Below are 25,131 nucleotides of genomic sequence, written 5' to 3'. Positions count from 1 at the left end.
GCTGAACTGTGGCTTGTTTTCGTGGCAACTGCTCTAAGAACCTGCATCCAGCAGACTCAGCAGATGTTTATCGAGCACTAGCCATATGCCAGGGATTTTGATGCACATTAGAGGAGGCATTATCCCATTTCAGAAATAAGGAAACTAAGGCTGACAAAAGTTAAGGAAATTGCCCAAGGCCACGAAGCTAGCCAGGTTTCAAGTCCTAGTCTTCTGACACCAGGTTCAGAGCTCTGGTGACAGAACCCAGCCGGTGGGCTTTCTGATACAGGGACCAACATCACGGCAGACACTTGTATAGCTATGGTATTCTGAGGGCCTTATGCATTAGCAGCACATTCATTCTATGTTGCACCCTATGGAGCAGGTTCTATCATTATCCTCATTTTCCAGATGAGGAGAAGGAGGCAAAAAGAAGTGAGGCAAATCTGCCCAAAGCTACTTGGTGGGGAAGGGGCAGCAGTGGGATTTGGACTGACACTTCAGCCTGTGCTCCTCACGTCACCACACCATGCCTCCCATCACCTGGACTCTCTGAAAGCCTCACATAGAGGGCTGGGACTCCTGGTCCCAGGGCCAACAGCCAGAATTGTGCTGTAGAAGTGACCGCTAGCATCCCTTGGGACAAGTGTGCGCATGTGACACACTGCAGAGGTGCTGTTCCAAAGGTTGAGGTTGCCTTCATTATTTCTTGCATCCATTCATTGAAACAAATATTAAATGCCTACTGTGTGCTAGATGCTGACTGTGGAAATTGATTAAAAGGTTCAAGTTATTTTTCGATTTTTTCTAATTTCCTCTAAACATAGAGATGATAACCACATGTCCTTATGAAGCTATCTTTCAAATTTGCCTGGGCGGTTCAGTCAATCATCCAACTCTTGATCTCCACTCAGGTGTTGAGCTCAGGGTTGTGAGTTTAAGCCCTGCACTGAGCTCCATGCCCAGTGTGTGGCCTACTTAAAAAAATTGGAATAAAACAACAAGATATTCTCAGCTTTCTCCCTATGGCTACTCAATGACAGGGAGCTACACATTAACAGAATGGATTCATAGATTAGACAGGATCAGAGCTGCTCAGAGCCACAGAGCTCATGTGGTTTCTGTTTTCCAATTCAGGGGGCAATGGAGGCCAACTGAAAGCAGTTTTTATTTTATTTTTAAGAGATTTTATTTATTTATTTGAGAAAGAGAGCATAAGCAGGGGCGGGGGCAGCAGAGGGAGATGGAGAAGCAGGCTCCCCCCTGAGCAGGGAGCCCTATGCAAGGCTCAATCCAAGACCCTGGGATCATAACGTGAGCTGAAGACAGATGCTTAACCAACTAAGCCACCCAGGTGCCCCCTGGACAGCAGCTTTTAAAAGCAAATTGTTAAAATGATTCAATCCAGTATCACAGCGATCTCCTTATCACTGTGCGATGGTTAAATTTGGGTGTGTAAGTGTCACTTCTGAAGCAGACCTGGCTGGGTTGTTGGGTGATATGTAACCTACGAAGATCCTCTTGGTAAAATCTGACAAAACTGAAGAACATAGAGACTTTAGACCTCATTGGGAGCTGCACAAGCCCACATTACCAAAAGATTGTTGTTGCCAGCAGGATGTGTGTGTGTGTGTGGTGGGGGAGCGAGGCTTGGCTCAATTCTAACATTTAAAAAATTGATTCTGTATCACACTTAGGTTGGCATCTATCTGGAAGTAGAAGCATCTGTGTATCTGAACTCACCCCCACACCCCACAACGAAACCCTAATGCCCCTGTGGGCGGGTGTTGGCACCCCCATTTTGGCATCCCCTACAGTGTCTTGCAGAGTAGAGGCTCAACACATTTCCATTCAAGTACATCAAATCATACCGAATGCTTTTCCTGGGTGAGGGAGTAGCTGTCCAAATTATCTCCATTTTCATGATCCCATAAAAATCAAGCACTGTTCATCTAGATGGGAGCCGTGACATACAGGTAAGAACTCTGAAGCTAAACATGTTTGTCTTCAGTGACAGGAAATCGATGCTTGCTAAAAGTACACATACACAACACATACACGCACGCACATGCACATGCTAGTTTGTTGCTTTCTTTTTTGCAACTCTCACTATTCTCATTTCATTAGCTGGTGGGTTTAATCATGGTTGTTGGTCATTAATTAGGTCCCTGAAGCAAATCAAAATGTGTGCAGTAGAGTTTCAGTTTTGAGTTCTCACAGTTGCCCTTCCACCTTAAGAGGATTTGAGGCTCAGCCATCTATAGAAAGGTGAGATTCAATTCACTTTCTATAGAAAACTCTAAAATATGGGGGGGTCGTTTCTAATGTTATTCTATCTACGTCAATAGAGCTGAACTCTTAAATATAATTAGACCCATTTAGCTGCTGGCAATTGCCAAAGTCTAAGCTGTGGCTCCCTTTTGACATATTCCATTTTCTCCATGACAGATAAACAGCCCAGAGAATCACCCCTAACCTCCTTTTTCTGTAACAAATCCATGCAGACGGTCCTCTTCCCTCTAAGGGCTAGATAACAGCCTCATAAACACGTGCCGACAGAGAAGCTTCTGGTTGGCTTTAGAAAGTGATTTGGGACCCTGCGACAGGGAGTGTTTGGTACATGGCAGACTCCCTGGCAGAGAATAAAATCCTTCTAGGCAGAGGCTATATACATCCTACAAAGCAAATAATCATGTGTTTTCCTAGGAGTTGAAGTATTTTTCGATTCCCTATGCTCTATCTGTGGGACCCCATTCAACTCTGCTAATGCACACTGCGATTTTTAACACATGCCCATATTTGATCTGTCACACATGCTTTGTTTTTACTTACTAGTAAGTTAGACATGGTTTGCTGTGTTTCAGTTTCCAAATTTTAGCAAACAGTAGTAGAGTTTAATATTCATGCACTTAGCTCTTGCACCATAAAGCTGGACCTCGGAAGTCATTTATTTGTCAAGAAATCACCTTTTAACCAGGTGCTTTTGGCAATTCAGCGACAAAACCCCTTGTGCCAGGCATACAGCCACATAAAGTACAAAAGTAAACCACTGAATCATCAAGTCTACAAGGTCGGATAAAAGCAATCTATAATTGTATCAAACCATAATTTCATCTATTACATATGGGCCGTCGTGGTACAGATTTGGTTTTGAGGCATAAACTCCCCATAGTTGCTGGTATGTGAATGGCATTATTTGTTTCATTATCTTAGAAACGTCTCTGTGCTTTATAAGGGGCACCTGTGTAACAATGAGCATGGTGAGGGCCAAAGGACATTAATGCACAAAGAGTGCCAGCCAATTGCTTGCTCCGGCTTTAAAATCTGTCAGTGAAATCTGGCAGAGTCATGTGCTTTCCATAATAAACTTGTTCCTCCGCCCGTGGCTGTTGGATCTCCGCAAGCCAATGAGCTGTTCTGAGTTTGAAGCAAGAGAATATACCTTGGCCAAGAGGAAGCATTGTAATGAATAATGAATGCCCTCTCCCTTTTGCTGGTAGGGAGGGAAGAGGATGGGAGGGTTCTTCATAGATGACTGACTCTGAGTGGCAGGCAGAAGGTTGGAGAACAGAGATGGTAAGTGGCCAATGATTCAGAATCAAGTGTTGGTGGGGAGCCTGGATGGCTCCGTTGGTTGAGTGTCCGACTCTTGATTGTGGCTCAGGTCATGATCTTGGGGTTGTGAGATCGAGCCACATTGAGCTCCGTGCTCAGCAGGGAGTCTGCTTGAGGATTCTCTCTCTCCCTCTTTCTCTGTCCCTCCCCGTACTCTCTCTCTGTCTCTTAACATCTCTCCAATGAATAAATAAATAAAATCTAAAAAAAAAGAAAGAATCAAGTGTTGGTGTTTTGCTGAGAACATCCTAATAACTGGGAAATGAGTAGGGATGTCTGGCTGCCCATTAATGAATAGCACTGAGGTGTCTAAACCCCATTGGCAAAATCATTCCAGTATCTGAAGAGACAAAGGGAGGGAAAAGAAAGTCCTCAGATGTGAACTACTTTTCACTGTTTTCTTCTTTTTCCAGGGAACGTAAGAGAGTAAGATAAAGCAGATTCACTCAGTTCCCCAAAACCAAACTATAATCCATGAGGACCAAATGGTGCAGCATTTGAATTATTCTTTAGCCACAAATTAGCACCTCTTAAGGGCTTCATGTTTTTGAGCCATTGATTTTTGATAAATCCTGATTGGCAAATGTGAGAACAGATGTAGGTGTGCCAGATGGTTTTTCCAGACTTACTCAGGTCTAACTGCCAGACTTTGGGCCAACTAAAGCTGAGAAAATAAAAGAAATAATTTATTCTCTTTCTCCTGACTCTGGGGACCGCTCTCTCTGTGCCCAGCAGTTCTTGCACTGCATGCAGTACCATCCATTTGGGAGAGAATCACTTATTCAACTTCCTGAAATAGACCAAAAGAGGGAAAACAGCAAATAGTTTCAAAAAATTAAAAGATGCTGAAAAATGGCAAAAATACCAATTATCAGCTATCCAAGATTTTATGAGAAAACGCTTGATTCCTTTGAGCCAAAAACAGTGTTTACAGTTGCAGCAATGAAAATTCTAATTTTGTGCTCTAATGAACACAAAACAATCCATACTCAACCTTGGCAAAACTTATAATGACTGTGTAATTGAAGTGACTTTGTCATATTAAAATGTTTCATAAAATTACAGAAAACTGCCAAGAAGTAAGAACACAGACTGCGAAGCCTTGGCTATGTGATACAATAGCCACACCGCCCCCCTGTTTTGTAAGTAGAATGAATCAGTTTATGGAATTGAAGAACACCATTCATATTTCACACCAGCTTACCAAGCCATAAGATGTTAGACGCTTTTGAGAAGGATTCACATGACGTAGTTGTTTTATTCTAAGCATTAAATATCAAGTCATAATTTACTTTTAGTTGTAATATCTCCAATATATTTAAAATACTATTAAATTCTTCCTCAGTATATTTGGAATATAAAAAAAGGGAAGGCTTTCCCCTTTTCTTGGTGACATTCCTAGTCAGAGTCAACTAGTTGGTCTCACGCATAATGGATGCTCTGGGGAATCACAGCCTCCAGCATGGTTGTAAGAAAAATCGCAATCACGGTGATTCATGAGGGAAAACACACAGATTTGGAGAGAACCTTGATTCCACCCAGGTTGAGACTTTTGGAAAGTTGTGAGGCCTAATTCCCAATCCCATTCTCTTGGGGCTCTTAAATTCAGAATTGGAAATACACACTTCTACACCGAGCTAAGGCTTTTTGTCTTCGTGTCCCATATGTGAAGTCCAAATACTGGCTCAGGGGTTGCCTTCTAAACTAAGAGGTGGTGTCTACAGAAGTAAAGTGAAATTTAAAAATGTATTAATTGGGACCCAGAAGAGTCAAAGCAACCTTGGAAATGAAAAAAGTTGGAGGAATCTCCGTTGTCAATTTCAAAATCTACTACAAAGCTACAGTAATCAAGATGGTGTGGTATTAAAGTAAGAATAGATATATAGATCAATGGAACAGAAATAAGGCCCAGCAGTAAACTCTCACATTTATGATCAACTGACTTTTGACAATGGCCTCAAGATAATTCAATAGGGAATGAGTAATAGTCTTTTCAACAAATGATGCTGGGACAACTGGATTTCTATATGCAAAAGAATGAAGTTGGACCTTCACCTCAGACCATACATAGAGATCAACTCAAAATGGATCAAAAAATTTGGGGATCCCTGGGTGGCTCAGCAGTTAAGTGCCTGCCTTCGGCCCGGGGCATGATTCTGGAGTCCTGGGATCGAGTCCCATGTCGGGCTCCCTACATGGAGCCTGCTTCTCCCTCTGCTTGTGTCTCTGCCTCTCTCTCTGTGTCTCTCATGAGTGAATAAATAAAATATTAAAAAAATGGATCAAAAAGTTAAAAATAAGGCCTAAGAATGAAAACTCTTTTGCATATCATATGCCTGATAAGGGACTTGTAGCTGGGATATATAAAGAATTATTACAAATAAATAATAAAAAACACAGGACCTGAATAAATATTTCTCCAAAGATACAAAATTGGCTCTAAGCACATGAAAAGGTGCTTAACATCATTAGTCATCAGGTAAATGTGAATCAAAACCACAATGAGTTCTCTCTTCACACTTACTAGGATGGCCATAATCAAAAGACAGATAATAACCAGTGTGGGTGATGTTGTCAAAAAAATGGGAAGCCTCATATACTGCTGGTGAGAATGTAAATGGAACAGCCAGTCTAGAACACAGTCTGGCATGATCTCAAAAGGCTGAACACAGAGTTACCATATGACTCAGCAACTCCACTCTTAAGTATATACCTAAAAGAGCTGAACAACATATGTTCACACAAAAACTTGTGCACCCATGTTCACAGCCACGTTGCACACAATAGACAAGAGGTGAAAACAACTTAAATGCCTATCAGTTGACAAATGGACATACATGATGTGGTCTATCCATAAGATGGAACAATATTATTCAGCCATAAAGAGGAATGAAGTACTGATTCATGCCCCTTGCCCTTCACCTTGAAACCATTATGCTAAGTGAGAGAAACCAGACACATAAGAGCACACTTATATGGGATGCCAAGAATAGACAAATCCATAGACAGAGTGGTAAGGGCTGCGTGGAGGGAAGAATGGGGAGTGATGGCTCAATGGGCTCAGGGTTTCCTTCCAGGGTGATGGAAATGTTCTAAAATCGATTGTGCTGATTGTCGCGCAAATCTGAAAATACACTAAAACCCACTGAAGAGTATGCCATAAATCATTAAATTGTATGTTATGTGGAGCATATCTCAAAATAGCTGTTTAAAAGATTGTATTATCACCTCAAAAATTCCACTTTCTATGGCTACAGTGAAGAAAGTTTTAAGAGAGGAGACAGACATTACAGGGGATGCTGATCTAGATGACATGGGTATTCATATTTAGTGAACTCATTAGACCATAACTCCAATTTTCTAGTTCACGTGATCTGCTTACAGTGTGGCCCTGGCTTCAAGACTCTGTTCAGGACCACTGGCTACTGATTCAGACTAGTGGCCTCTTTAGAGGCCTCCTTGGCAGACTGGTGAACCTTCTAGGTTATGTCCCAGGAACTCCATATACCAACGGTAGGTTGGCTACAGAGACTTCTGTTTCTGGCTCATGGGGCTGTCCTCAAGTGAAATTACTTTGCTACTGAGTTGACATCATTAATGCAATCCAGCTTTACCTACTGCAGCATATCTCAAAGTAGATTGTGAGATTCCATAGCCAAAAGCCTTCTAGGTCAAACGAGCTTGGGAAGCACTGCAGTAAACTACATTTCCCCCTCACAGAGATGCACAACATACATTAGAACATTAAGGGCTCAAAGTCAACCTTAGGAGAAAACTTTTTTAACCCAGCATTTCCCATACTTATTTCACAATTCTTCACCACACACATACACCCATGTACAAATACTTGTTTTGTCTCCTGAATAACCTATTAACATCCTTTAAGACACTCTCCAAAGACTACACTTTGGGGAAAAGCTAATTTAGCCCATCAAATTAGCCGAAGGAAGAGAGAATCATGATCTTGAAGTTAAACTTTAAAAATATGAACATGTAGGCACAACACTCAAATCCTTAGAATAGCGTTTCCTGACCTTTTCCACATCTTGGTCCACAAAAGGATGGTATGGTTTGCAATCAACAGACTCCATGGCTCCTGGGCCCTGCCACCCCAAGGATTACAAGGATCAATATATCAGCATTTCTGTCATCTATGCCACTGAGTAGTGGTGGGGAAGTTCTGCCTTGTACAGTCTATCACAAAACCACCCAAATTCAATTTTTTTCATGTTTAAGAATGAGCATACAAATGGTGGAGGTGATACCTGACTTTTCTGGACATTGGAGTATTGTACGGATATCACCGGAAAGTTTTTCCCATCACTGTGAGACTGACTATGGCTTTCTTGAGGTGGGAGGAAGGAGGTAGAGCAAAGGGGTGATTTAACAAACTATGAAATCCAGGAACAGAACTGGATACTTTTAGGAAATCAGACTGGTTATTATCACATCTAAGCACCTAGAACTTTGTCCCTTCTTTATCAAGATAAAATTGATATATGATGTGGTGTAAGTTTAGGGTGTACATGATGATTTGATAGACTATATTGCAAAATGAATACTCCAATAAGTTCAGTTAACACATTCATCACCTCACATAGTTACCATTTGTGTGTATGTGGTGAGAACTTTTAAGATCTACTCTTTTAGGGGCGCTTGGATGGCTCAGTGGTTGAGTGTCTACCTTTGGTTCAGGGTGTGATCCCAAGATCGAGTCCCACATTGGGCTCCTTGCATGGAGCCTGCTTCTCCCTCTGCTTAGGTCTCTGTCTGTTTCTCCTTCTGTGTCTCTCATGAATAAATAAATAAAATCTTTTAAAAAATCTACTCTTTTTAACGACTGTCAGGTATACAATACAGCATTATTAACTATAGTCGCCATGCTGTGCATCAGGTCCCCAGAAATTATTCATCTTATAAGTGGAAGTTTGTACCTTTTGACCACCTTCACCCTTTCCCCACGCCCTGTCCCCCGGCAAGTACCAATCTATTCTGTTTCTATGACTCTGGGTTTTATTAGATTCCAAATATATAAGTGAGATCACACGGTATTTGCCTTTCTCTGTCTTACTTCACTTAGTATAATCCCCTCAGGATTCATCCATGTTGCTGCAAATGGCAGGATTTCCTTCTGGTGTGTGTGTGTGTGTGTGTGTGTGTGTGTGTGTGTGTGAATAATATTCCATTATATATCACATTTTCTTTACTCATTCATCTCATGTCTTGGCTATGGTGAAGAATGCTACAATGAACACAGGGGTGCAGCTAGCTCTTTGAGATGGTGACTTCATTGCCTTCAGCTCTGTTTCCAGCAGTGGGATCTCTGGATCATATAGTAGTTCCCATTTGAATTTTCTGAGCACCCTCTATGCTGGTTTTCATAGCGGCTGCACTAATGTACACTCTCAACAACAGTGCACGAGACTCCCTTTTCTCCACACCTTTGCTGACCCTTGTTATCTCTGGTGGTTTTTATGAGAGGACACTACGAATAGTTCTCATTGTGCTGTCTGCACAGGAATCTTGGTTATTTGGAAGTTCTAGGTGCTCACTGTTGGTAACTGAGTGCCTACCCCTGTTAGTCAACTGTTTGTGGCCGAGCCATCGAAGGAGGATTAGATTATACCTGGCACTGTTTCTTATCAAGGGCATTCACTCTCTCCTAATTCCTTGAAAATCATCTTCTCTACATCTGATAGTTCTGTTAACCAAATCATTTTGATTAACTGGAACACTGCTTTCCCCAGGCCTGTCAAAAGTCAAAAGCAGAAATATAACTTTTTTTTTTTCAAACACAGAGATTTTGTTTTTATCATTCATTGGCCGCATTATTCTTGTTTGGGGAGAATTTGAGTTATATTTATGATTTTTGTGGCAGTAAAGGTTATTTGAAAAATCAGATTTCAGGGGGTTTCACAATATACTTTCACCTGAAAGACAAATCCAATTCGACATGAAGTTTCATTACAAAGAAACTGTTACATGTGATGACACTGGTTATTGAAAATTGAAATGAAGTGAGGGGAAGCTAACACCAACGTGTATGAGATTCTGCTTTCTTTGAATGACACAAAAAACTCAATATATCTAATCATCTCTGTTTTGCCCACTGGGGAACTCAGCTCCCGTAATATTGCACAAGGTTTTTTCCTTGATTGCTGGAAACCCAACTACTAAGCCATATGCCACTGACATCGGGACTCAAAAAGCTTTGTGTGCCTGTTGGATCATGGGAATCGTTTTACTTTTCCTCTCTTGGTTAAAGTAAATAATAGTAATAATCTGGGCACAAAACTCATAAAAGAAGGGTGCCAACCAGTCAGCACACACCAGCAGTTTGGCTTCTACACTGAGTGTCTGAATGATTTCAAACCCAGCAGTAGGCATTAAGCCCATCGCCCCTGATCAAGTTTTCCTGTGCTCCGATGAGTGGCCCAAGCATGGAGACAATTAATGGCAGCACAATAGGGGGAATTATCTCTCTCCTACCTACTGTAGGTTTTGCCTTAGAAACTGGAGGACTACTGCCTCTTGGGAGAGGAGTATTCCCTCTGCTCTGCTTCTTTCTCTTGCACATTAGACTATTCTTTCTGGCTTCCTCCACCCAACTCTTCTGTCTTCATGAATCAAATCAGCTTTCAAGGACCTTTCCTTCAGCCTTCAGAGTCAATGTCACCCCAGGGTTACCAGAGTCTCCTGGTGTGTGGCCTCCCTATCAGTTTTCTCCTTCCCTGCTTCTGTTCTAGACGCTCCATATATTCCATCTATAATATTCTCAATTTCCACTTGGGGGAGGAGTCTGAGAGCTGGGATACATTTCTGAATTGGGGCCTCCTGGTTAGTTGTGCTGCACTGCTCCATCCAGACAACTCTGGATCCTTCTTATAGTTAACAAAGTCAACAAGCAGGAAATGACTGATAGATGAGCCATGCCTACAAAGGTGGCATGTCAGTTTTAATATGCAGCATCACCCCCCTCTCCCCCTTATCCTACCCTCCATAATTCTCCCCTGACATGCACCCAGAATCTTTGAGGACTTAAATCATGACACAAAATGGTTTTATGGTAAGTAGGTGAAGTAAAACTACAGTGAGTCCGGCCACAACTAGTAAAACATTTCATGTGCATATTAAAAGCTACAGTTTGATTACCGACTTGTTAGCCAGTAAGTCCCCAACACAATTCAAAGTAAATTTCCCTAATATGTCTAGTTATTCTACTCTTCCTGAAGGCTTGCTACTGAACGTGCTGCCTAAAGAACAGAAAGATCAGGAACCCGAACAGCATGGGCCTGGATAGCGTGCCACTGGCACCAGAAAATAGCCTGCCCCGTACAAAGTTTCCTCTGGAGTACGTTCCTCATCCAGAGGTGATTTTCCAATAAAATCAGCCTCGATTATTGCAAGCATAAGAGCAATCCCCGAGGGAGGAGATCAGGCAATTCAATTCTAGGAAATGCTGTATGAGGCAAAATTAACCTTGGAGCAGTGTTATTTCCTGAAACCTGGTCTTGTTTCTTTTCTTTTCTTTTCTTCTCTCTCTCTCTCTTTTTTTTTCATACACATCGATATAAAGTGAGGGAAATTTTTTCAAGCCTGTCATGGAGATGTGACCAAAGGACTCAATTACAGCACTTACATATTCATGACAATAACAAGTAAAAGAAAGCATGTTTACTTTTACCATTCCTTGGAGTTACTGCCTAAACCCTCGTGGCTGAAAATGTCTGTGACTCTGTGTATCAAGCCCTGCTGAAAGACCAGCAGAGCCATCCAGCTCCTGGGACAATCGGCCCATGGGGAGTTACTGGAAACTTCTTCATGCTCTGATGGTGAAGTATGATGGGAAGGAGGAAGAAGAGATCGGGGGCTTCTCAGACTCCCCAGCAGTAGGCAGAGGGCAAGTGCGGGTGTTTTGCTACTGGCTGCTCTGTGTCCCATCCCGCTAATTTCTGAGCATCAGAGTGGCCTTTCAAAAATAGGAAATAGCATGTGTTGTCAGCTGTTCGCTTAATAACCTTTCTGATTACTTGTCCCACAGTGACAAAAAATGTGCTTTCTGTCATTCTTGAAAATGCTTAATGACCTCTCATGCAACCACCCACGCATAACCCCAACTCATAGGAAAGCCAACATCTTTACCCCTGTGCCTTCCCTTCAAAATTAAGAGAGGGAATATATCCTGAGTTGGAAGGTGGGTATAGACCAGAGGAACGAATCATCTGTGAGGAGAAATTCCAGCGCTGTCAAGACAGGAACTGGAACTTTAAAATGCCTCAGAGTTAATCCAGTATGGAACACAGACTATTTTAAAAGAAAGCTTGGTTCCTTTCCAGAAAAAGTTAGTAACGCACGTGAGGGTGAGTGAGGAGTTCAGCAATTGTCCACAGGGCTGTGCGAAACAGGCTTACTCTAAAACCAAACTCATACACCTACCGAACTCGGATGGCTGAACTTCAAAGTCCCCCTCCCAAGATACCTGCACTCATTCATTCAACAAATATTGAGATCCTACTGCATGCCAGATACTGTTCAGGTGCTAGGGTTACAGTGGCGTGTACAAAGTTCACACCCATATGGACTTTACATTCTTGTGGGAAGTGACCCTTGAAAACAGAGATGACAGCTCACTACACAGATGAATCTGACAGACAGATACAGTATATTAACTGCTAAAGTGGAAAAAAAAAAAGGAGGCCAAAGGGGATGGTGAGGGTACATGTGGGAGCAGTCGCTATTTTGCATGGGGTGGTTGTCCAACGCTGTCACTCTTGCACAACGCCTTTAAAACTCCTCTTGGGGGCATTCAGTATCCACAAGAGAAAATCACTCTTATTTTGAAGCAATATGCATATTTATTTCCCTACTGACCACTTTTTCAAGCCAAGGCTCTGAGTCCCCATCTTGGGATAGTTTTCAAAAGTTAAACCCTCAGTCCAGGATTTAGCACCCATTGCTAAGCGCCGGCAGAAGAAGGTCACACGTGTGTGACCGGTGGTCTGCAAGTTGATCTCCCAACAGGCTTTGTACAACGGCGTCCCTGCATCTCTGTCACTGTAGGCCAGCCCTCATTTGGGTGGATTTAAAAACACATAGCATTTTGCTAGTTGCTGCGTACATGTTAACAGGTGTTTCCACGGTGCTAGGAAACAGCAGGGGGTTCTGTCGCCTTTAAACATCCTCCGCTATGATCTTGTTTCAGTCATGTCAAATCCATTTGGGGAAATGGGCAAGGCTTGATCTATATCTGAGCAGTGTAGTCCATATGTGTAGGGAGTGCATACACACATCCACACCTATGTTTTTTCTAAGATTTTATTTATTTATTCATGAGAGACACAGAGAGAGGAGAGAGAGAGAGAGAGAGAGAGAGAGACAGAGAGAGAGAGAGAGAGAGAGAGAGAGAGAGGCAGAGACACAGGCAGAGGGAGAAGCAGGCTCCATGCAGGGAGCCCGATATGGGACTTGATCCCAGGACCCCAGGATCATGCCTTGGGCAGAAGGCAGATGCTCAACCGCTGAGCCACCTAGGTGCCCCCACACCTATCTTTAAAGCAGGGTGGTGAGCTTGTCTAATTTGCTGAGTAAACTCATGCATCTTGAAGCAAGTGAAACCTTCACTTAGCTAGTATTGGTAGTGACCTATATCTCTAGGGAGTGGGAGAGAGATGAATAAGGTGTGCTTCTAGCATAGGAGCTATGATTAGTAGATTCCTGGCACCTCAGCCTGCAGGGTCTGATGATGCAGAGACAGTGAGTATAAAGCAGCCCCCCCGACTACCCTGGGCTTCCAGGGAAGTGTGCAGTCACGTGCTCCCTGAAGCCACCAAAAAAAAATAAGCAAAAAGCCACAAGGCTTTTCTGAAATATTTTCACCAACCACGTGGAATGCATTTGTGGGAATATGGTCCTGGGAGAAGGAAAACAGTCAAATATTAGAGGGTGATGAGGACAGGGGAAACAGACACCAAAAAGAAAAAAAAAAGAAAGATTTCAAGACCTCTATAGTTAGGGCTGTTCCACCTGCCCATCACCAGTGCTTCCATTTTAGATTTAAATCACCATGGAGGTGGGTGGGGGGTGAGGGTGACTGGGTGATGGGCACTGAGGGGGCACTTGATGGGATGAGCACTGGGTGTTATTCTATATGTTGGCAAATTGAACACCAATAAAAAATAAATTTATAAAAAAAATCACCATGGAGCATGAGACCATATTGATGCACAAAGTATAAATATGTGTGTATATATAAAACTGGGTCATAATGACATGCCATCTATCCCCATGCTGTAAATCCCACAAATGGAAACACTTCACTGTGGTAGGATGGTTTACCTTTATTATTGTTATTATTATTATTATTATTATTATTAAATGTTGAGTTTCTAGACAACTGCTGTTGGTTTGGGAAAAAGCTTTAATAAAGCAGAAACTTTTTACTTCCTGTTTCAGTTCCTGGCCAAAGGGAGTCATCTCCATAGTTCTTCATTTCCCTCCTCACCCCCCGCCCCCAACAACTAGTAGTCAACTAAATGATAACTTATGACCCTAGGCTCCTGACTTTGAACATATTTTGTGGTCGATGGAGGGCTGATTTACTGTTTGAAGCCCCGTGTGTAGTTACCATGGGGGCATGCCTCATTTCCCTAGAAATCAAAATAGCCCTACTGTGCTTATGTCTGTGGCTGGTAAAAATACATTCAGAGAGAATTTTTATGTCTATGCAATGAATTCAGAAAATAAAGCTAGAATAATAGTGTTATGTGTCATGCCTAAAATACTAGATGTTTGAATAACGTGAAAGGAACTGTACGGAAGCAAAATTTCTTAAAAACGTAAGAAACAATCGAAGGTGGATAAAGCCACAAGGGAACAGCCGGATGCTTAGAGGAACCCTACGTGAGCTGAGATTTACATAAAAGTCCACCGAGAGGGATTAGCCAGATCTAATCAGGAAGGATTTGACATGTCTATTTCTCTGCAAACAGTTTAAGAAGGGTGGTTTCTAATCCCTCCCTAACTCTAACCTTTACCTTTCTAGAACAAAAGAATCCTTTTGAGCGTTTTCTTAGTTATGTCTACCTACATTACACTGCTCTCCTCTTCTTGTTGAAAGTGGGACCCGGAGCTTTGGCAGCCTGATGCTTCGGGTGTCCTGGCACACACAGCTCCTCCTTTCCTTCTTTCCTCTCCTGCAGTTCACGATCGTGCTTTCTAGAAGAGTGTCCCCTTCTCCTTGGATGCCTCTACCTACCAGACACTGCTCACAACACAGTTTCTGCTTTCTTCTCACCATGCTGTTTGCAAGTGTTGCTCGCTGTTCACCCCGGCCGGGGTTTCCTGCTGAGCCAGCGTGAGCCCACCCCAAGCAGGTGCTCAATTTGTTCCTCCACTTTATTCGCAGAGCCTGTCCACTCTGTAGTGCGATGGGGCGTCTGTTTCCATATGAGAGTGTGAGGACCTCCAGGGCAGACACCGTGCCTTACTCACCTCCCCATCCACTGAGCCTGGAGCCATCACGTTTGTCAAAAGAACACATGTGCAGGGCTTGCTTGCATTTTGTGCGGATCCGCTATGTGATCTGGAGTTTGTGACAGCCTTCTGAAAGACTGCCGAGCAGTCACGTTAAAGTCAAATTCTAGCTATAACTCCTATGTACCAAAAAATGGGTTGGACTGTGTGAATGGATGAAAGGGTTGTCTGTTCTTGTCTAAGCAGTACATGCTTTAGAAGCAGAGAGTTAGAAAGTAAGACAGTGTTTTATAAAGTCCTGGATAAAGAAGTATTTTATGAATGCTGTTGCTTAAAAAGTGGCTTAACTTCCTTTAAAGTGGCTTGATCCCACATTTGGTGGCTTGTGTGAGGTCCCTCTGCTTCACCAATGGATGGCTGCTTTCCACATCCATTTCATCGTGAAAAAAGGTGCTCCTAATACTTTTGAAAAGATCAGTGATGCTAATGAGACAAACCAACATGCTTGGAGTTTCGAAGAAACTCTTTCTTATTGATATAAAGTTACCAGAAGTGAAGGTGGCCTAATTGTCCAAGTGCCTGGAAACTTGCTGGTTCAGTAATTTTTGAAATAGTTGGTGCCATACTCTAAGAAAACCATACATGTTACGTAAACTTAGCTAATATGACTTTGAAAACCAACCACAAATTTTAAAGTGGACATGTGTGTCCCTAAGAGGTGATGAGAAAGAGGCAAAGTGTCCAAGGTGGGGAGAACGATCTGGCACCTGGGGGCTCTGGGTAGTCTGCTCTCGGGATCTCAGTTGCTTTGTCTAGAACCACCTACATGACTCCACTCTGATTGCCAACAAAAACGGGGAAGAGCACCTGGGTGGCTCAGTGGTTGAACATCTGCCTTCAGCTCAGGTCATGATCCCGGGGTCCTGGGATTGAGTCTTGCATGGGCTCCCTGCACGGAGCCTGCTTCTCCCTCTGCCTATGTCTCTGCCTCTCTGTGTCTCTCATGAATAAATAAATAAAATCTTACTAAAAATAGTCTTTAAAGAGGAGGATGTCCAGAAATCTGTGCTGTGTAGATGACTGCTGAAATCTTCTGCATCTGATTATAGCTAGTCCACTAGTGCACTGGGCTGAGTGCCTGCCAGAAAACAAGTGGGTCACAGATCTGACTCCGAGGGACCTAACCCTAAATGTCCATTTCCCTCACTGAGGACCGCCCCCAGGATAGTCCCAATTCATAAAAAACATTTAGAGTGTGAAACCGTGAAAGAGATATAGGAGATACTTTATCATTTCAGACTTGGGGGATTTCTTTCCTTTCCATGGTTGACTTTCTAAATCATCTGCTCATTTCATATATTCTTATCAGGGATGGATGTAAGTTATGAGGCCCTATGTTTTTCGAACTACCAGGCTCCCATGTGGTCATTTTATTTCCCACGGACCTGAGCATCCTATTCTGTGTTCCATGAAGCACCATGTCAGGGAAGGCTGTCCTCTGGCTAAACACATTCGGGAAAACTTGAATAAGACAAAGTTAAACAGGCCTCTTGCTACAGGACTTCTTTGACCTTGCATTATTCAGACGTGCACAGGGGCACTCCAAGAAAGGGAGGTGATCATGTGTGCCAAACCTCTGTGGTGCTGGAACCTTTTATTCCTAAAGGAGATGATCCTGCAAGGCTAGTGTGTGGCACTTCACAGTACAGGATCCTTTGCCTTCTCAAGCCGAGAAGATGTGCTGATTCCAGTGACATGCTGCACAACTGTGCTGTGCATCTTTCCAAGAGCATCGCAAGACAAATGAACCCCAGCTGCAGAATTCTCTTTGGCTGTAAGGGGTCATCTAAATGACTCACCCCAATGTTCTTGGAGGCATGCTCATCTTCTCTCTAATGTAGCTCTCGAAGGTTCTAATGATGTGGCTCTCTGGCCCTCATTTCACAAGCATATAAGGCAGAAATGATGGGAAAAGACATGGCGTGTGCCCGTGCATGTGTGTGAATAAACACGTGTATTATGTATGCGTTTCCAACGTATGTGCTTGTATGCATCTATATCAAACTTGAACATCAAATATCTCCTAAAATAATTACAAAATAGGCATTCAAGCTTTGGCTTTTTTCAAGAGCTGGAATAACTGTATAAATCATATAGCTGAGGTCTGTAGCAAGGAAGGAACATGTCCGATTTCACACCACAAGCTAGTGTTAGATTAAGGAGTAGATCCCAGGTCTATGGACTCTTTGTTTATGTTTAATAATAGGGGACTCAATGGTGACTCAGTCATAAGTTAGGGTTCTTCACCACTATCAACTCCACCGAGCTAATCTCTCTCATCTGGATAAGCCCTGAGGTCCCTAAGTGACCATTTCTGAGCCTTGGTTTCCAACCTGACTTTTCGCTGCCACCTCAGCACCAATGGCTCAAACCAACAGTCTTTAAAGAATCTTGGTGTGAATGTCCTCCCCCCCACCTTCTCCAATATTGCTAACTGGAAGCACCTTCTGTCCTTAGAGCTTCACTAGTACTTTATCTGTTTCCTACTTAACGAACATCTCTATCTTGTATTTAGTTTTTTACAAACTGATTTTATCCCTCCTACTGGACTCTAAACTCCTCGAGGGTAAGACCTGTGTCAGATTTATTTTTAATTCCCCCAGCATCTATCACAGTTCCCGGAATGCTGTAGATTCTCAATAAATATTCATTGGATGAATAAATGAATAATGCACAAACACCACGGTCAGGACAATCTTTGTGGCTATTTGTCATTTTCAATAATGAAACCACCGTATCTGGAAGATGGATTGGTTCTTAAATAAAGCTGTAATTTCCTAAGCAGAGTGGATTCTGATCCTGATTTGTGAAAGACAACAACTACGTTGTTTAACGTTGTTAAAGTGTAAAAGCAAGGAAGAATGTTATGCTTGACAACTGTGCTCTCGCCCGCCCTCCCTCCTTCTCCCTCCCTCCCTTTCCCTCTCTCTCTTTTGGTAACAGATGTCAACCTCGGTTAGATTCAACTCAACTTATTAGTGCATGGCTTTTAGCCAAAAGCAATTCACATTTGCAGAAGTGTACTATCACATATGTCTTAATAACAGAAATGTGTTTTTAAAAAAATGTATGTGATAAGTCACATATGGTAGAAGAAATCTGTACATCTCTCAGGCCTTGTTGTCACAATGAAAGCTTGAAGATAATTGCCGCAGAACATTAACATACAAGTGAAAGTCTCTCTGACACATTAAAGAGCCACAGTTTGAACATACTAATCAAGCTTTGATACCGGCACGGCTCCAGTAGACTCAGAAATACACCAGCATCTCTTGTCCTGATCACTGATCTTAAGAACATTCAATTTTGATTCTTCCCCTCAGAAGTAATATTTAATGTTTCAAGGTAAAATCATTAGTGTATCCAGGTACATTATGTGCTTACATTCACTAAGCATATATTTTAATTTCTCCTTTATATGGAGTGTAATTAATGTGTACCACAGTCTCCCTATGGTGATGAGAGAAGCTTACAACCATGAAGGTATTAAAAGTAAATTGAACAAGTAGTTGAGAAATAGGGAGGAGGAGGCGAACCTTTAGAGAGGGAAAGAGACAAACAAAATGGATATTGTGAATCATTTACCATCGCTGTAATGGAAAGTTTGCTTAGCCTGAGTTAGATCTTGGGGAGTAACGGAATTTTAGAACATGCATATGCCTTTTGCAAGCCATCCATCCACACACAACCTGGAAGATGAGAAGTAGGCTCTGGCTCTGTGTTCACTGGCTTCTGAGGCATCACCGCCCTGTCACTGGATCTCATCTCCGTAATGACTTCAAATATGCTAAATTTGGAGTGGCCTCTTTGCTCTGAATGAGAATTGGGTGTACACTGGCCCCAGAAAGTCCAGAACACAGGAAAAGGGCTTGGTCAATGCCTGCTCAATGTTTTAAACCAAAAAAGACAGAGGGGTGATAGTTAAACCCTTACAGCCATGGAAAAGCTCACTCTCTGTGCCTTCTTCTACCTGAAACTAGAGCAAAGGTTGGCAAACATTTTCTGCAATGGGCCAGAGAGGAAATAGTTTCAGTTTTGTGGCTTGTACTGTCTCTGTCACAACTCATCCCTGTCACCATAGCACAAAAGGAGCCACAGACAATATGGAAACAAATGAGCGTGCCGTGGCGTGCCAATGGAGCTTTTTTATAGACACTGAAATTTAAATTTCATATGATTTTCACATGTCACAAAAGATTCTTTTGATTTCTTTTCCCCAACCATTTGCCAAACTCTGCACCAGAGGATGACATCCAATCACACATATGATCATCTGCACCAATCTGTGTTCAGGCTTTGGTTGTAAATGCCTCCAGACCTCTGCTTTTCTGGCAAGACTGTACACACTTTCCATTGTAAACTCAATCAAATGTTCATTCTTGCATACGAGAGCAAGCCGGCACCTGATCAGGGGCAAAGTAGTGGGAATGAACCGGGGCAGCGTAGGGAGCATTTTACCCATGGCGTAAGTCGAGAATAAGAGGGTCATGGACACCTTGATCAGGTACAAAGCGTGGCCCCTTCTGGTCTGACACTCTAGTGTAGGGCCACCAGTCTCATTAAGCCTCCAGGCCAGGATCCTGGAAGGCCCGTTCTTTGGGATGTGTCCAATTTGCTTCCCTGTTCATTTATTCAGGAAAACATTTATTTGGGTTCTTAGTGCACTGTGGGTAAGTGGAATTCTTGGCTAGACCTCAGAAACAGAAAGAGGACCACTCTGCATAAAACTTCACAAGACTATGCTTCTGCTCTGCTCTGCTCTGCTCTCAGGCAGTGTGTATGAACCATGCTCTGGCATCTCTGTCCCTGAGCTGAGGTCTCAAGGAGGTTCCCTTCTTCAAGCGCCCAGTGGTTGTGGCTGGGCAGGTGGGTCAGGCATCATGAGCCTGCATGCAACAGGACGCCTGAATGCACGTGGAGAACAGTACCTTATTTAGTTAGAAGACGATTCTAAACATCTACCAGTTGATTGTGGCTAAGGCTTATAACTAAGCAGATTTGCAGATAGATTTAAAAGTACAAAGCTCATATTCTATTACTAATCCTTTGGTTCTTCTAGTTTTCCTGTTTGCTCTTTATAATAGTCTATAAAATGCCAGATGTTAAATAGAGTCTGTACTGTGAATTAACCAGAGCTCCTCAAAAGATATAATTGTCTGGAGGGTCGAATCCTGCCAAGGAGCGGAGACAAAACTGGTCCCACAAAACTGGGCCACTGGAGTCTGATTTTGTGTAGCTCCACATACTACCAATGGGTGGTTCTGCACACGCCCACACAGAGCTTGGGGCTTACTTCCTACAGGGAGGGCTTGAACTTGGGGATGTTTGTCCCACTGAGGCCTGGGTTTACACTCTTCCAGCTCTTGCCCCATCTCTTGTGATCTGGGGCACACATTTGCACGTAGGTAGACTGGAGGGAAGGGTGCAATCGGATTAGGGGAAAGACGATTACTAATGGCCCACCCAGGGACAGGCAGCCCTGGCCTTGGCCTCATTAGCACCATCCTCTAATCCTGCCACAGGCGTGCAGTAGAGAAGCCTTCAGGGCACAGCCAGAAAAGAAATCAGGCTGCAGAGAAGATTTCAACCCCAATCAAATAACCAGACAACACAGCTACCAGAAATACTCCCATAGGATGACTCTAGCATAACATATCTCCAGACTACAGATGCTCCTCCAGAGGCTACAAAAGCCGATAAGGACTATTTCGTGGCCTACGGAAAATTAAATCTAAAAAGAAAGTATACAGAACCTTTTGGAAAAATGAATTAGAGCTCGGATTTAATGGTGTGCTAAACACTACCCTAGTGATTTGGAAAAGCAGCCTTCTTGTCATTGGTATTAGCTAATCCAGTCTCCCAGAAACTATTAAAATTTAATGCACTCCCCATTTTGGCATTTGGTACTCACTACAATGGAAGTTGGCGATTATAAATTAATACGGAGCTCCCAGAGATGTGATATTGCGAGGCCTACGATAACCCAGCAAAGAGAGTAGGACTTCCCTAGGCCACACGGCTGGTGGGCCTGGTCTGCATAACACCATAATCAGATGTCACAAACCCAAATGACAAGACAAACAGCCTTCTTAATTTGAAAGTCTCCCCTGTGGAAGACTTTCCAAGGATGTCTAAGATGTACTAGATTTAAAAGAGTGCCACGCTGCTTGTTTATAATTTAAGAGTGTCCCATAAAACGCCCTGGAAAGAGCTCTTGATGCCAAGGCGCCAAACCTCCCCACGTGGCTGGAAATCACTTGGCGCATTTTCAGCCATTTCAGTCTCTGTCATAGGTCCAAGGTTTGCAATTAAAAATATAATCTTTTTAGCATGTGCAAGACCCAAAGGTTTGAAGTACCATGCATTGAATAGGATTATAATAGTCTTTGGCAGCTCTTCAGGGATGGCACATATTAATTTATGTAAACTGGGCACAACTTGGGGCACTTCCCCATCAGAACCACAGGCAAAAATAAAATCAAAATCAAAGCTGGTCCCTGCTCAATCGGAGATTTGGGTTTTGGTTTTAGGTAGTTTGTTCATTCCCCTTGGTTTGTTTTCGTTTTTCAGTCGAGGTCTCTTTTGACACACGCACAGAGTCCATTTAAATTAAAATTTCCAAATAATAAAAAATAACTTACTTCACAGGATTATTCTTAGGTTTTGCCTTTTCAACAGCCTGTAAACAGAAGGAAAAAAGGCAATTAGACAACATTAGCAGGCATAATCTTCGTAACTAGTTACCAAAACGATAAGCAATATAGAATGCTCTTCCGAAACATAAGGACCTAACTGAAGCAGGCTGCTTGCGATAAGCAGACTGGAGACACAGAACACAATTTCCTTTCCCAAGGCACATGGTTACCTGTCCAAGTGCAGCTTTCAGACACAGATACTCATTCCTCTCTGCCTGCCTCACACTCAGATCTTAGCGCCTGGGTGGGCCTGTTTGGGTTGTTCTGACACAGTGGGGAGTCAGGTATGGCAGTCAGGGGGGCGGTGGGCGCGGAGAAGAAGGTGGTGGTGGGAGAGCGGGGATGGTCATGGGCACACCCGAGATTTTCAGATTTGCAGTGGGGCCTCATTTATGCTGTGTGACTCCTGACACCTGGCCGCACCTGCATGGTGAGAGCAGGGCCAAAGTAGCCATTTCTAAAATCATTTTTATTAGCAGAGACCACAAAAGGCCAAGGGATGACCGACTGCTCGGATCAATTTCCTCCCATGGAACCTTTAAGAAAACACACACCAAATCATCGAAATGAGGAAATCTGTGGGCCTCTCGGCCTGTGTCGCCTTAGACATGGAGTCTGGTTCCAGTTTATTGCTGAACCCATTGATCTGTGTACAGTCCATTTATCATTCATGAAAAGAGCTAGTGATCTTCACAGTATATTAGAAGAAACAACTCAGATCATCTGTCAACAGCCCTCTTATTTCTGTTTCCCTCTCCACAGGGACTGCATCTCCTTCGATTCTTCTGGAATTAAAATGTTGCTAAGCAACACAGCTGGGGGCGCTGATGGCAGAATGGCTACAGTCTATCAAACTGTTTAAGCACCTGGAGGGTTTCAGTGATGATTTTTTTCATACTTCTGTAGCATAATTATGTAATCAGAACCAAACTGGTACTCCCCTAGACTTTTGCAGACTATAGAAATAACATCTAACATGGGGAGTGTTAAAGCAGTGGTGTGGCAATCTCTAGGATCTTCAGACCCTTTCCAGAAGTATCCATTTGGAGATCTTTATATTTGTGAACCCTGGAAGTGGGCAAGGGCAGCTACTTATAACATCAGACTTGGTGTTCTGGGCGCCTGGTGCAGTAAGTACCCCGGACCCTTCTATGCATGACAACAGCTCAAAGCACTCCAAAGCCATTTTTTAAACGAAACACTTCTCAAATTTAGAAATTTGTGTTGGAAATTCAAGCCCTCCTCTATTAAGTCTTGAGTTCCATTGCTAGGTAAATACCCATTAATATTTGGGTACTTTCTTTGGCTCTCAGTGGCAAAAATCATCTCACCATCTGTGCCTGAGGCTGAATTTTGGCAGGCAGTAGAGCAGCAAGAAAGCAAGAGCAGGAGGTAACAGGTGAAAATGATAAAAAAATAAGCAATATGTGTGTGGCCAGCTCAAGTCACGTCTCACATGTAGTTAGGATAGAAGGGTCTGGGGACCTGGGTGGCTCAGTGGTTGAGCATCTGCCTTCTGCTCAGGACGTGATCCCGGGGTTCTGGGATTGAGTCCCACATCAGGCTCCCCGCGGGAAGGCAGGGAGCCTACTTCTCCTTCTGCCTATGTCTCTGTCTCTCTTTGTGTCTCTCATGAATAAATAAACTCTTAAAAAAATAAAAAGGGTACAAGGGTCTGGCCCTGAGCAGGTCTGGCCCTGGAAAGGAAGCGGGAAGGAAGAGGCGGATGGTGGCAAGGAACAGGAGCTGCACCCAGTCTACCCGCCCATGCACACCTACAGCTTCCTTCTCTACCACCCTTTCTCCCCCAGTCCTGGCTGGTTTGGAATGGGGTATGGTAGAGGGCTGAAGACATGTCATTGTGGAAATGACATGAGCCCGCTTTCTCCCATCCCTTGCAATCCAAACAGGTCTATTCTTGAAGAAGACTTAGGTGATCGTAAAGTCACGAGCACAGTATTCAAGGGGTTTCCTTTTAGAGCACACTGGATGCAATAGCATGAGCATGCCATCGGCAGAAGACAGGGAGGGAGAAATCAAAGTGACATTGCTTAACCTAGCTTTCATTCAGTGACACAGTTTTTGAAAATGTCTTCTCTTCTCTTTGCTTCAGGACTGTCAATTAGACCCAGTTAGTTTTCTCTGATCAAGAGGAACATAATCATGTTCAAGGCCAGTTTCTTTGAAACCTATGTCTTTTTATACAGCCATCATAGGAAAATAATTTCATTCAAATTTATGTTTTCTGGGCTGCTTGGCTATTGATTGAAAATGTCTCTGCTGAGAGGTTCTCGTTTCTTTGGAGTTCACATCATCCTCCTGTGTGCTCACCGCCTTTCATCTCTAAGCTAAACGGTCGCAGGGAGTCTCCACCAGACCAGAGACAAGAGCTCACAATTGGTGTTCTTCACTCTCGCTGTAATGCCACACTGTGTCAAGCATGTTATAAAGAATTATTCAACTCAGAGACTTTGAAGAAAAAGTTTAGTGAATTCTTTGCAGGAAAACTATATATGTCTTTAAGGTCTAACAAGTGGCCTACAAAATATACAAGGAGAACATTCCTCTGTGCAGCTAACGGGACATGAAAACACTGATCCCCAGTTCTGAAATGTGAGATACCGTTCAAAAGGAGGGGAATCAAAATGAAATGATCTTGTGTAATTCACCACACATTAAGAGGGTTGCATATTGGGATTACAGCTCATTTTGAGTTTAAAAACATACATTAAAGTAATTTAAACTGATTGGAAGATGGAGGCTAGATAGTTAACACTCATGCTGCTTTAATTTGCAACGTCTATATGCTTTCTAAAACCTATATTCTACTTATTTTGTTCCATGTTTCCCTAACATGATACTTATCTTGCCATTAAGGAAGCTCTAGTATAAGGCTGATACGATAAATTAACATGCTAGAAAACAGACTCCACTGCAGTGTGCCGAGAGGCTGTGGGCTACAGTGGGAAGAGTGATGAGCGAGAAATCCAGAAACCCGGGTTTGGCTCCTGTCTTTGCCACTTACTATCATCAGGACATTAGCAAGGCAGCTGACACTTGTGTTTCCTTGTTTTAAAAAATGAAGATAAGCATTCCCGTCCTGCCTAAATCAAGGGTGGTCGGGAGTGGCCAACATTCTGCGACGGCGCTCTAGAAACCACTGCGTGCTATGCAGATACAGTGCATTGTGACCTGCCTGCTTTCGGGCTTTGGTGCACACACCTGCATGGCCTGAGAGTTCACGGGCTCGCTGACTCAGTGACCAGGATGCAGTAGCGAACCTATGCAGTTATGCCAACCAGGATTA

General features: G+C 43.0%; 1 protein-coding gene across 1 annotated transcript in view; it reads right to left on the bottom strand.

Annotated features, from left to right (window-relative positions):
- AFF2 (ALF transcription elongation factor 2) overlaps positions 1-25,131 on the bottom strand; it is a 316,910-nt gene that overhangs the window by 66,911 nt on the left and 224,868 nt on the right. The window contains exon 10 of the mRNA XM_055338134.1: positions 21,771-21,808. Coding sequence (XP_055194109.1) covers positions 21,771-21,808 — 38 coding nt within the window. The remainder of the gene's footprint in view (positions 1-21,770; positions 21,809-25,131) is intronic.

Source organism: Nyctereutes procyonoides, unplaced genomic scaffold (genome assembly GCF_905146905.1).
Source record: "Nyctereutes procyonoides isolate TBG_1078 unplaced genomic scaffold, NYPRO_anot_genome, whole genome shotgun sequence".
In the NCBI taxonomy this organism is placed as follows: domain Eukaryota; kingdom Metazoa; phylum Chordata; class Mammalia; order Carnivora; family Canidae; genus Nyctereutes; species Nyctereutes procyonoides.
This window is presented reverse-complemented; position numbering and strand designations above follow the sequence as displayed.